Source organism: Oryx dammah, unplaced genomic scaffold, assembly GCF_014754425.2.
Source record: "Oryx dammah isolate SB20612 unplaced genomic scaffold, SCBI_Odam_1.1 HiC_scaffold_15, whole genome shotgun sequence".
NCBI lineage: Eukaryota > Metazoa > Chordata > Mammalia > Artiodactyla > Bovidae > Oryx > Oryx dammah.
Window position 1 is genome coordinate 30,873,880 of NW_024070199.1, and position 14,227 is coordinate 30,888,106.

The 14,227-nt window shown below is 47.0% G+C and overlaps 1 protein-coding gene across 2 annotated transcripts in view; it reads left to right on the forward strand.

The window, feature by feature from the left end:
* FLI1 (Fli-1 proto-oncogene, ETS transcription factor) overlaps positions 1–14,227 on the forward strand; it is a 125,964-nt gene that overhangs the window by 106,210 nt on the left and 5,527 nt on the right. Inside the window, exons 6-7 of one of the 2 annotated variants that reach the window (XM_040255655.1) lie at positions 11,639–11,704; positions 13,407–13,466. In XM_040255655.1, the coding sequence (XP_040111589.1) occupies positions 11,639–11,704; positions 13,407–13,466 (126 nt within the window). The remainder of the gene's footprint in view (positions 1–11,638; positions 11,705–13,406; positions 13,467–14,227) is intronic. The other variant, XM_040255656.1, reaches the window with a different exon arrangement.

Here is a 14,227-nt window from a genome sequence, read left to right on the forward strand (position 1 = left end):
TGCAGCCATGAAATTAAAAGACGCTTACTCCTTGGAAGGAAAGTTATGACCAACCTAGATAGCATATTCAAAAGCAGAGACATTACTTTGCCAACAAAGATCCGTCTAGTCAAGGCTATGGTTTTTCCAGTGGTCATATATGGATGTGAGAGTTGGACTGTGAAGAAAGCTGAGGGCCAAAGAAGAATTGATGCTTTTGAGCCGTGGTGTTGGAGAAGACTCTTGAGAGTCCCTTGGACTGCAAGGAGATCCAACCAGTCCATCCTAAGGGAGATCAGTCCTGAGTGTTCATTGAAAGTACTTGATGTTGAAGCTGAAATTCCAGTACTTTGGCCACCTGATGTGAAGAGCTGACTCATTTGAAAATGATGCTGGGAAAGATTGAGAGCAGGAGGAGAAGGGGACGACAGAGGATGAGCTGGTTGGATGGCATCATCAACTCGATGGAAACGGGTTTGGGTGGACTCCGGGAGTTGGTGATGGACAGGGAGGCCTGGCATGCTGCGGTTCATGGGGTTGCAAAGAGTTGGACACGACTGAGCAACTGAACTTAATTGAACTTATGGCTCAGCTGGTAAAGAATCTGCCTGCAATGCAGGAGACCTGGGTTCAGTCCCTGGGTTGGGAAGATCCCCTGGAGAAGGGAAAGGCTACCCACTCCAGTATTCTGGCCCAGAGAATTCCATGGACTGTATAGTCCATGGGATTGCAAAGAGTTGGACACGACTGAGCGACTTTCACTTCACTGATGGCTCAGTGAGTAAAGAAGTTGCTTGCAGTGCAGAAGACACAGGAGACTTGGGTTCAATCCCTGGGTTGGGATGATCCCCTGGAGGAAGAAATGGCAATCCACTCCAGTATTCTTGGCTGGGAAATCCCATGAAGAGAGGAGCCTGGCGGGCTATAGTCCGTGGGGTTGCAAAGAGTCAGACACGCCTGAGGGACTAAGCACAGCGCAGCACTCTGTGTTTTGAATGTCAGCTCCCAGAGCAAGGTTGTGTGTCTGGCCACCGATGCATTCTCCACACACTGAAGAGGGTCCGGCACCATAATACACATTCACTAAAACGTTGCTGAATGAATGAATGTTTGTGGAGTATGAGATATCAGCTAGGCCCAATAGCTCGTGCTGGAAGAGAAGAGGAACCTGGGGATGGGAAAGGAAAACCAGGTGATAAGGTACAGTCCCTCCCTTCCCAAAGATGCTCACCAAGCGAGAGGCATAAGTGCACCAGGAATCACAGCAGGAGGCTGAACAAAACGAGGGTGATAACCACGAGACCCTAACCAGTGAGCCTTTGCAGAACTTTGGGAGTAAAAGATGCAAAAGTTGAGTCATGCATCACATGCCGGACTGTGTTCCGAATAATCAGAGAGAGTGAGGGCAACCCCCCCAAGGAAGCGCATCAGATCCGGGCTCTCGGGACCCAGGGGGCTGAACACAGATGGCCACTCATTCATCTCAAGCCTGTTACCTAAGTGAGCAACCAGTTAGGTTTTCTTGTTCTGACCTGGAATCATCTTAAACCTGAGGCAGATTTGACCCAAGAAGTCTGCAATTTTGTTGCGTCTACACTGCCTAACATAGAGGGGAATTCTGGCAAACACCCAACTAATCGAGTCAGTATGAATTGCTTTTCCACACAAGGCTGGCTTCCAAATCCCACTTGGAGGCCTTATCAAAATAAAGAGGTCATTGAGGCTTGTGTGTCATTCAGACACAGAGCCCCGTGAGAGGAGTGGAGCCAGGGAGGGCCGGCCGTAGCAGGTCCAGCCTCATAGGACTGGGGTGAGGCTGTGCAGAGAAGGTACCACTGGCCTCTCCAGCCATCATTTGTGAAAGCCGACCATTCTTTAAGCATTTCTCTCATGTGTCCTTTCAGATATTTCTTCACGTGAAATATCTGAAACAGTAGCTTCATTCTACTCCACGCAGCGGGGCTGGCTCTGAGGCTCCTAGGCTGTTTAGATTCCAGGACAAATCCTTGAGCAAAAGAAATCTGATCCAGGATGTTTGTTCTTTTTTCTTCTCCATGCATTCCAAGTTTGAGGAAAGCCTTGCCTTGATATTTCCCTCTTCTTGAGGTTTCCATGGAAGCCAAGCTCCCCTGATGCCCTTTAGAACATAGGATGCCTCTAAGGCGAAGGCTGAGCTGCCCTTGTAGAAGAGGTTGCAAAGAGGTGAGGACCCAGCTCAGAGCTCCAGGGCTGGCTGGGCAGGGAGCTGGGGGAGCTGACAGTCGGGGACGGCGGGAGGAGTGCTGGGTAAAACCTAGGCTAGTAATAGACCAGCAGGCAGCCAGAGCCATGGGCCCTCACCAGCTTCTAGGCCCGCGATTCTAAAGTGGGATCCAGGATACAGCAAGTCCCCTACATACGAACCTTCAAGTTGTGAGCTTTCAAAGATGTGAATATGCGTTTGCATTTCCAGTCACATAAGTTAGTTCACGTGCCTGCATCCTCTACAGGTAATTCTGCTTTCATGTTCTTTACAGTCCTGTATAGAATATGGTAGTACAACATCTTTATTTCAAGCCCAGCATGTCCAGAAAGAAGAGTAAGAACAGCAGTGATATAGCCAGTACTGCTAAAATGCACCGAGGGATAACGATGGTGTTAGTTGGGTACCTAGGCTAACTGTTGGACTTACAAACAGATTGGACTTATGAACACACTCTTGGAAAGGAACTCATTCATATGTAGGAGACTTGCTGTCATACATTCTTCTTCTAAAAGAGAGCGAGACTTTATTCCTGTTTGGGAATCACTGATCTCAGAGCACAGGAATGGGACTCTCCTTCCTCCTTTACAGCTTCTCTTCTTTTTCAGGGTTTTCCCTGGTGAGCTTTCTAACCTCACGTCACCAAGACCAACATCTTAGAGGTGCAAGCAAGATTGTATAGACGTGTATATTGTATATATTTTTAAAATTGTCATTGAGCGAATCCTTATTTAATCTTTCTAACAATCCTATGCAGCATCTGTTACTAATATTTTTAGAGAAGCAGAACACGCGGTTCAAAAAGGCAAAGTAACCTTTTGACGATGATTGTTTGCCAGGGCTGGGATCTGAACCATAACCACCGACCTTCTAGAGAGAAAGGGTGTCTGCCCAAGGGGGCCCACGCCCTGTATGATCTAGCACAGCCCAGGTGCCCATTGTCTTAACACAACTTTGAAAGTGGGAGGCCAGGCCAGCAGGTCAGATGTCTGGTACGATGGCTGGCAGGGGCTATATGGTGATCGCGGCCGGCACAGGGCTGGTCCTGAGTCTGGAAGGTTTGGCATGCTGGGCAGGGCAGAAGAAAGAGCCCAGAGAGAAGCAGAGCTGGACTGGTGGCCAAGCCAGACCTGCTCCTCCTCTTAGGCTGGACCTTTTATACCCCAGGGCCTCAGAGGGATGGGGGGTATGGAGGACCATATCGTTGAGTCCTCTGCCAACAGCAAGGATGTTGTCTTCATGTACAGTCTTCCCTGTGTGTGGGACTTCCCTGGTGGTCCAGTGATTAAGAACCTACCTTCCAACAACAGGGACTGCCGATTTGATCCCTGGTCAGGGAACTAAGATCCCACAGGCCTCATGAACCCCCTTCTCCCCCGCAAAAATATGTTACCTATAGATGGGGGAGTTTGGGCAATGGGTCTTCCTCCTGGTGGGTTTGGCTCTTTCTTAGGAAGCTTGGGGCTTTGGACTCGGGGGTTCCCTTTCTTAGAGCTTTTATCCTTGGGCAACCTCGCTCTTCCAAGAAAGGAGGTCTGGATCAGACTGAGAGAAGCCTCTACCTTGAGCTGGAGCCGCCTTGCCTGTCCTGCTGAAAGGTCTGCATTCAGAAGCCGGGCTTTCCAAGGATAAACAGGGTGAGGTGCTGCCAACCAGAAACTTGAAGAGAAGTTTCAGGGAATATTCATCTTTTTCCATCAAGTAATCGAGAGCACAGGCTCAAGCCGGAAGGGAGGAAGAGAGAGGCTTTTGTGCCCGCGTCTCCAGCATCTCTGGCCCCCGGGTGAGGTCATGACAAAATGTGGAGCTGCGTGTTGCCTGGGACACTGGGCCTTCAGACAGCGAACCGTCGGCATCAGAGCAGAAAGAAAGCTTTCCTGCGATGTTTGGCCAGGTTTCTAGGACCCGTTTAACAGCTTCACACAGAAGCTGAGTTAACACTGGGATGTCTGTGAGAAGATCACGTCCAGAAAAAGTCTTCCCCTTCCCACAAGGAGTTTTCAGAAAAAAGAAAAAAAATCTCCATGCTCATATTTCTCCCCCCCAGGAGGCTCCCCTGGAATCTAAGAGGCCATTGAAGGTCAAGTCAGCCACACCAGACATGATATAATGAAGATACTGTTCAGACCATTATATACATGAAGCTGAATTATCCACAATGCCTAGCAGTGCCCAGAATGAGGTTCAGTCTTTCTCAGCTTTGGCCAGAGTGGATGTTAGAACTGCCTGAAACCATAAGCTCCAGGCAGAGCCCTTCTGGGAAGATCCTCTGAAAAAGATTATTACAATAAGATTCATTATCAAGCCGGGGATAGAAGGCATCACTGAAGTAAAAAGTGATTTTCTACTGATCAAGCATCTGCTGCTACCCGAAAGTTCTGAGACCAGCTGCTCTGAGGGCCCCTAACAGTCAAATTTTCACCTGTTGTACCCTTGGTCAGGGGCTTCCCAGGTGGCGCCAGTGGTAAAGACCCCACCTGCCAATGCAGGAGACATGAGATGTGGGTTCGTTCCCTGGGTCAGGAAGATCCCCTGGAGGGCATGGCAATCCACTCCAGTATTCCTGCCTGGAGAATACCATGGACAGAGGACCCTGGCGGGCTACAGTCCATGGGGTCACAGAGAGTCGGACATGACTGAAGCGACTTAGCACGCACACATGCACCCTCAGTCGCCCGCTTAAGTCCGTATTTTCAGAAGTCAGTTCTCAGAAAGCAGACAGCAGGGCCCAGGGGACACTCAAGGCCGCCTCCTGAGCCAGACACACCCCACAGGAGGACGACCCACATGCTGATGGGCAGTTGGGCACCAGGGAGGCAGAGTATGTAGGACTCTGAGTTGTTGGGTAGCTCCTGGGTCCAGGCTTTTCCATTTTGGTTGTAGACATATTTCTGTTTGAGTGTCTGGTACCAGAACTGACCATCATGCTGGGTTCTCACTTGTATGACTTTTAGGAACAAAAGCAAGTCTTCATTTGAACATTGACATTGTTAAAATATATATAAGATACATAGCAGGTCACCTGAATGAGTGGCATCTAGTCCTGGGCTTCCTGTGGGGACAGGTTTCTGCCTATACTTTGTTGTAGGAGGACTGTAGGCCATTCTTCTCAGAGGGCAGCCTGGGTTAACTGTGCACTCATATATCACCCATCACCCAGACTCAAATGGGTTTCCCAGGTGGCACTAGTGGTAAAGAGCCTGCCTGTCAGTGCAGGAGACATAAGGGACTCAGGTTCAATCCCTGGGTCAGGAAGGGCATGGCATCCCTGGAGGAGGGCATGGCAACCCACTCCAGTATTCTTGCCTGAGGAGCCCTATGGACCGAGGGGTCCATGGGGTCACAAAGAGTCAGACACGACTGAAGTGACTTAGCACACACACAGACTGAAATCACCTAGTGACTTCATTTAGTGGGGAGAGTCTGGGCAGAGGCTTGGAATGCCCATCAGCTAGGAAAATAGTCAACAACAAGAGGAAGTGTGTCTGTTTAGCAAGAAGGAGAAAATATTGGCCGGGCATTCATTCATTCATTCATTCATTCAATGAATATTTATTGTATGCTTGCTCTGGGCTGGGTGCTTGGTTCTATCAGAGAACCAAAGAGGGGTCCTGACCCTAATGGACCTGACATTCAGGTGGGAGATGCAGACAATAACCATCATGAATTCAGTTCAGTCCAGTCTCTCAGTCACTTCCGACTCTTTGCGACCCCATGAACTGCAACACACCAGGCCTCCCTGTCCATCACCAACTGCTGGAGTCCACCCAAACCCATGTCCATTGAGTCGGTGGTGCCATCCAACCATTTCATCCTCTGTTGTCCCCTTCTCCTCCTGTCCTCAATCTCTCCCAGCATCAGGGTCTTTTCCAGTGAGTCAGCTCTTCACATCAGGTGGCCAGAGTATTGGAGTTTCAGCTTCAAAATCAGTCCTACCAATGAACACCCAGGACTGATCTCCTCTAGGATGGACTGGTTAGATCTCCTTGCAGTCCAAGGGACTCTCAAGAGTCTTCTCCAACACCACATTTCAAAAGCATCAATTTTTCAGCACTCAGCTTTCTTCACAGTCCAACTCTCACATCCACACATGACCACTGGAAAAACCATAGCCTACGTGATTAAATTAGGCGATACATGGAAAATAAGTAGAGCAAAGTAAGATGAATGGAAGCAAAGGGAGGGAGGTTAAATGTATATTTGGTAGGGCTGGCCAACCTGTTTCTGGGTTTGAACATTCATAAGGTATTTAATGATGCAAATATAGCAATAATTGCAATAATATTACTTGCTAATGTTCATAGAGTTTCACTCTGTGCTAGGCACCATGCCAGCTGTTTGCCTGGGTATCTCATTTAATCCGCAGGGCTGCCCTGGTGCTTCCAGCCTGTAAGGCAGAATGCCAGATCTTAGCTCTTGATCTTGGCCTTCCCCATCTTCAGCTCTATCCTTGTAGTAGGACTTAATCCAAAAACACTGGCTTTCATTTCAATCTTCCATTTAGTAGGTGCCGTAACATACCCAGTGCCCACAGACAGCATTTGTTAAACTCCTCAGTAAATGAACCCAGGTGTCCTTCGTGGACTCAGATTCCAGGAGCGAGATTTTCCATGCAAGTGGGTGGAAATGAAAGAGCACGGGGGAGGGGAGCCTTGTGGCCTTTGCTGCTCTGATTTCACCCTCTGCTCCGGGACCCTTAACTGTAGGCATGACGGATGCTGTTTTTTGCTCTGTTACCTTCTCTGGAAGAGGCACTTCAGGCTGATTGCTCGTGGCTTTTCTATTTCTGTCACTTTGTTCTGGTACCTACTATCGGACTTTAGGGTTGGTAGGGACCTCAAAAGTTCTCTCAACCAGGCTCCCCCCAGACCCCCGGGGCATCGCAGGAAAAGACAGGGCTGCCAGACACTCCTCTGATCAACCATTAGAAAAAAATCCAGCCACGACCTGCCCTCAGTTGGTTACAGGGAATTCATCCAGGTGTCCTGTAACTTTTGCATGCCTCTAGTGTTAGAATAAAAGAATAGGAGGGGATATATATATACCTATGGCTGATTCATGTTGAGGTTTGAGCAAAAAACAAAATTCTGTAAAGCCATCATCCTTCAATTAAAAAAAAAAAAAGAATAGGAAGAATAGCTGGTAAGAAGTCGATGGTAACTATAGCCAAAGCCTTAAGGTGGGCCTTAAAAAAAAAGTTTCTTCTGAATGAATATAACATAGCTTTCAGAGAGGATGGATTCCTCCAGTAAATTAAGGATTGAGAAAAAAAAAAACTGCTTAGAAAACTCTTGAGTCAGAGATCTTATCAGTGCAGAGTAAGTCACAAGTCAAGTCAAAACTTCAGATAACACACACCAATTCCTGGAACTTGGTGATTTGCAAAGGCATGAATTTGTCACTTTCTATTCCACTTTCTATTCCGTTCCTGCTAGTTTCACCTCTCGTACCCCCCAGTACCCACTGCATCCATCCACCACGGGCTGCGTGCTCTACCACACCATGTGTTCGAGGTATTGCCACCTGCCAGGGGCCTCTCCTGGTGTCTGCTCCTGTGACCCAGGGCCACTGAGCTTGTTGATCGGCCGTGGACACAGTCTTGAGCCTGACCTCATCCCCCAACTGCAAACCTACGGGTAGTTGTCTCCCACCCAACACATTCACCTTTCACTGCTCACATCTGCCACATGCCCACCTCTGATGCGTGCTTTCTTCTCTCCAAAGAGGTCACCCGGCCCCACTTAGACTGGCTTCTCCCTCCTTCTCCCCCAGGATCTCCAGCACTCCTTTGGCACATGACCTGTACATCCTCACAGTCTTCTATTTGTTACCTTCTCCTATTTAAAGGCAAGGACAGGGGTCTCTCCGCATCTCTACAAATGACCCACTTGTGTTCCTTTTTATGGCTGAATAATATTCTATTGTGTATATGTCCTACGTCTTCTTTATCCTTTCCTCTGCTAATGGACACTTACTTTGTTTCCATGTCCTGGCTACTGTGAACAGTTCTGCAGTGAACACTGGGGTGTATGTGTCTTTTTGAATCATGTTTTTTTCATAGAGTGAAGTCAGAAAGAGAAAAACAAATATTGTATATTAACGCATATATGTGGAATCTGAAAAGATTGGTATAGATGATCTTATTTATTTACAAAGCAGAAATAGAGACCCAGATATAGAGAACAAAAAAAGTATGGATACCAAGGGGGATGGAAGAGGGGTGGGGTGAACTGAGAGATTGAAATTGACATATATACATTACTACATATAACATGGTGCTTCCCAGGTGACTCAATGGTAAAAGAACCTGCCTGCCAATGCATGGGGTGAAGGAGATGTGGGTTCAGTCCCTGGGTAGGGAAGATCCCCTGGAGGAGGAAATGGCAACCCACTCCAGTATTCTTGCCTGGAAATCCCATGGTGGGCTATAGTCCATGTGGTCGCAAAGAGTCAGACACGACTGAGCACACAGCTACTGCTGCTGCTGCTGCTAAGTCGCTTCAGTTGTGTCCGACTCTGTGCGACCCCATAGACAGCAGCCCACTAGGCTCCTCTGTCCCTGGGATTCTCCAGGCAAGAATACTAGAGTGGGTTGCCATTTCCTTCTCCAGTGCATGAAAGTGAAAAGTGAAAGTGAAGTCACTCAGTCGTGCCTGACTCTTAGCAACCCCATGGACTGCAGCCCACCAGGCTCCTCCGTCCATGGGATTTTCCAGGCAAGAGTACTGGAATGGGTTGCCATTGCACACACATGTATAAAATAGATAACTAATGAGAACCTATTCTATAACTCAGGGAACTCTATTCAGTGCTCTGTGGTGATCTAATCGGAAAGGAAATATAAAAAAGAGGGGATATATGTATACACATGACTGATTCATTTTGCTGTACAGCAGAAATTAACACAACAAACTGCAATAAAAATTTTAGCTAACTAATTAATTTAATAAAAATAATAAAGGCAAAAATAGCAGACTTGTTTCATATTCTTTCATTTGCACTCTATAGCCAAACACACAAGCCATTGCAGAAATCAGTCCCAGACAAATGCCTGGAGGCCTAACCAGCACCCCAACCCCAAAGAAGAATTTTGGAAGAACCTGGCCTTTCCTCGCAGGTCCCCCAGCCTTGTACACACTGTTGCCCCCTGCCAGACAGTCCAGAAAATACCCATGAGAACCTTCAACCACATACCCCAGCTTGTAAACAAGTTAGGTTCTTTGTTTGTTTCTGTTCTGCTTTGTTTTTAAGCAAGCACAGGAATCTATTTGCAGAAGAAATTGTGAAAAAAAAGAGTCAAAAATAAAAACAGACAATTCAAATGAGCCAGGTCTGTCTCTTTTGCCCCCTTCCCTCCCCTTCTTCCCGTCTCCATCCCCTCACTTTCTGTTTTGCTTTTCATGCCAATTGCTAAAGATTGTAATTTCAAAACTGCCCTGGCTTTTCCAAAACTAGGAGGAATGTGCATCTGCACGTGGATTTTTCCACCAAAAATCTGTTCCTGTAGGTTGGTTCTTCTTAGCCAGAAACAATCAGAACAGGCCATGGGACCAGCCAGCCCATCTTCACAGTTCTTATTCTAATTTGTTTGTGAGGCTCAGAAGGGGTGGAGGGGGATGGTTTGCGTTTCACCCTGTCTGACAGTCGTTTGATGAGGTTTGCACTCCATTTGTCCGGATGGTTTTTATGGTTTCTTTGTTGTCCATGGAAAGACTTTGAAAGTCATAATTCTATATCCTTAAGCTCTTCTGCTGTTCCTGCTCCATGTCTCCACGGGACTCACAGCGTGAGAAAGGAAAAGACGTTTCCAGTCAGTCGTTTAAGCAGTTTCTGCACAGGGTTAGGGAGGTGTGTGGATTCTTTCAAGAAAAGGGTTGGGATCGTGAATGTTCAGGTTCAACAGAGTGTCCACCAAGGTGATCTGGAAGCCTCTCTGCAGTCCAAGTGGGAAGCGTCTCTCCAGCCCCTTGTTTCTTGTTCCAGCCACACCTCTGGTCCTTTTCCTTTTGCTGTGGTCATTGCCCAGCTCTCCACTATCAACAGAAAACCTGAGAGGCCAAGGAGAGTCCAGAATGTGCCCAAACATGTGCTGAAATGAGAGGCTGGAGCCACTGCTGGGGCCTCGAGGCATGGCTATGCACCAGTTTGTCCATGAGCCTTTAATCTAGACATGACCATCTTCACAGAGCTGCTTAAAGGGTTTTGCAACACAGGCTTTGGACACTTTTTTTCTTTCTAAACTTAGATTATGTTTGTAGAATGCCTTTTAAGAAACTTCACACGTGTTATCTCATTTGATCATTACCCGTCTTCATCCCTTGGGGCTGCTGTAGCAAAGTATGACAAGCTGGGAGGCTTATACACAACACTAACTTCTGACAGTTCTGGAGATTGGAAGTCTGAGGTCATGTGCCAGGATGATCAGGTGTTGGAGGCCCTCCCGTCTGGATTGTAGATGGCTGCCTTCTTGTTGTGCCCTCATGTGGCAGGAGGCACGCAGGCAAGCTACCTCTGTGACCTCTTCTTATAAGAGCACTAACCCTCTTCATACGGGCCCCACCCTTAAGACTTAATTACCTCCCAAGACCCCACCTCCTATTACAATCACATTGGGGATTAGACATCTGCATATGAGTTTGAGGAGGACACAAACATGCAGTCGATAACATTTGCACACCCTTTAAGGTAGATTAAATCATGTAAAATCTTATTTCCATATCCAAAAAAAAAAGTGGTAGGTGCCGTGTCTTTGTTGGAGTACATGAGATCTTCAATCTTCACTGTGGCAGGGTTTCTTTTAGATTCAGCATATATTATCTCTCTCTCTCTCTCTCTTTTTTTTTTTTTTTTAGTTGCAGCCTGTGAACTCTTAGCTGTAGCATGTGGGATCTAGTTCCCTGACCAGGGACTGAACCCAGGCCCTCTGCATTGGGAGCACGAAGTCTTATCCACTGGACCACCAGGGAAGACTCTTAAGTACATATTTTGAAAAGCTGAGGCCCAAGGATGTCTGGATTCATCCAAGGTCTCACAACAAATGGTGGAAGGATAGAACTTGAACCAACCCTGTGACTTTAAATTCAGGGTTCTTTCCACGCCCTTTGACTCCCAGTCAGTATGTCAGTGTTCCTTCTGTTGGTCCCCATTTGCCCCAGGGAAATGCACTTCTGGAATTTAGTGATGCTTGAAGTTATTGCTAAATTAAATTTAATTTTTCTGGATCACTAAAAGATAATCTTCAGGCAACCTTTCTGAAGAGCAGGAGATGCTTTTGTTGCTGTTCAGTCACTCAGTTGTGTCTGACTCTGCTACCCCATGGACTATGGCATGCCAGGCTCTCCTGTCCACCATCTCCTGGCGTTTGCTCAAATCCATACCTATTGAGGCTGATGTGTCTCTATTTGTTTTTTCCACTAGACCCTTCCTATGACTCAGTCAGGAGAGGAGGTTGGGGCAGTAACATGAATTCTGGCCTCAACAAAAGTAAGTAAACGTCACTCTGTTCTTTGGGAGGAAAACCTGTTTCTGAGGGTTGGGTGGAGAACAGGGTCACAAGAGAAAGGAAGAAAAGAGTGAGGATTTTCTTTTTCTGCTTTTTGAATGGACATCAAAATTAATTGCCAATGTAGAACCTGTCGGTGATACCTAGTCCCAGAAAGATAAGGGAATTTTCACTCAGACCTTTGAGTTGTTTCACTGCATTTGGCTTTAGAATGTTTGAAGTTGTCAAGTTTCTTAGGACAAGTTTCTGTATGAATGAAAAATCCCTGGATTTGGATTCTGCCATTTAAGTTTCAATAATGACCCTCCATGACTTCACCTGCTTCCCTAATTGTCAAGATATAATCATACCCACATCTCTACCTCATTTCATGGAACGTTGAGGTGGGGTGGTAACCGGATGAGGAGATGCCAGTGGTATGACATCAGTTTGTGTTGAAATCTGACCCAGAATCTCCTGTGAAGAGTGCAGGGGGAAAGAATGATTCATAAAGTCCTGACCCAGAACATGTAAATCTTGCTGTCTCTAGGAGGTAAAATATCAAGCACAGAAACGGATGGTGATGGGAATTCTTTCAAGAAAGAGGTTAGGATTGAAAATTAATGCCCAAGCAATAGCCACAAGCCCTTTTAATAATATGTTTTATCTGTTTACTCTGCCTCCAGCCCTGGGCAGTGTGGGTTTCACATGGTGAACCAGGCATGGACCAGTCTCTCCAGGAGGGGAGAAGAGTCAAGCGCACGTGCACGCGCACACACACACACACACACACACACACACACACACAACCCTTTCTCTTTGGGTGCCCTCAGGAACACCTTGGAGACCTGGAGTCATAAGAGTTGGTTCTAGAAAGAGAGGCAGGATTTGGACCGAGAGAGATGGGAAAGATGCCCTCCCAGGATAGGTGGGGTCAGGGAAAGACACCAAGGTCAATATGTGTGAGAGTCAGGGAGAACTTGGGTTCCTAGGGTGCATGAAGGAAAAGAAAAGTCTGGAAGGGTAAGGAAAGGGTTCAAAGATGCTCAGACCATAGACCTCAGTGATTTAGTCAACAGTGAGTCACTGAGGTTTTTGGATGGTGGAGTGAAGTGGTTTATGGAGATTAAACTGGCTAAATAGCATTTGATGGGTCAGTGAGAAGAGAAAGGAGTGGTGAGGATGCCAGTCAGATGAAACCAAAGACGGTGCAAGAAGCAACACAGCTCTAACATGGAGATGTGATGTGATGGGAAGAGCAGGAAGCGTGTACTAAGAGATGCCACAAAGAGGGGAACTCACAAGACGTGGAAACACAGGAGCAGGAGGCTGGCACTCAAATGCCACCTTCTCATTAAAGACCTTTCTCAGTTTTCTATTTAAAAATGAAATCCACAGCCCCAATACCACCAGACATGCTCCTTTTACATATTTATTGCTGTTTATCATTGTCTCCTCCGTTAAAATGTAAGCTCTGGCAGGAACCCTTTGCTCAGTGCTGGGTCCCTAGCATCAAGAACAGTGCCAGTACATAGACTCTGGATAAATATTTATAACATAAAATGAATAAATGAGTAGAGTGACTGAGTGAGGGAGTGAATGGGAAAGCACAATTGTCCTGCTCGCTGGGGATGTGCTTGATGAGACGTTCCCTCCCCTTCATGGAGAATGTCTCCACTTACCATATTTCTCTTCTTGCCTCAGGTCCCCCCCTTGCTGGAGCACAAACGATGAGTAAGAATACTGAACAGCGGCCCCAACCAGGTACCTGTCCCCGATGTTCGAACCCACCTTTGCTTGCTGTGCGGCCATTGGTGCCACGTGGTCAGCAGGGGAGGATTTAGACAGTATCTTGTGTTTGTCATCATTGCTCTTCTTCATAGAATCCTATATTTGACACTGTACTAGATCTATGCATGGCGTACCTAGCCCTGGAACGTAGAGAGAATCATGACATATCAGAGGTGAAAGGAACCTCAAGGTTAACATGTTTCATGTTGTAAAATAAAGAAACCCAGATCTCAAGAAGTGAAGTGATTTGCCAGAAGCCACACAGCTGGATTCGGGGAATATGAGAGCTATCATCCCAGACTCCCAAGTTGCTTCATCTTCTTCCATCCCTGTAATGAATCTCCTTAACAATTAAGGCAGAGCAACTTTGAAAACCATGGAATTGGAGACTCTTCGTATGGCAAGGGAACCTAGAGACGTCTAGGTCTACAACATCCTCCTGTAACACCTCAGTCTTGTGACCACATCATCTCCACTTGAACACTTACAGCTATGGGAAAGTGAAGTCGCTCCATCATGGCCGACTCTTTGCAACCCCATAGATCCAGGCTCCTCCATCCATGGGATTTTCCAGGCAAGAGTACTGGAGTGGGTTGCCATTTCCTTCTCCAGAGGATCTTCCTGACCCAGGGATCGAACCTGAGTCTCCGCATTGTAGGCAGACGCTTTACCGTCTGAGCCACCAGGGAGCTCAATACCTAACCAGGCTCAATTCCACCATTTGAGCCAGAGTC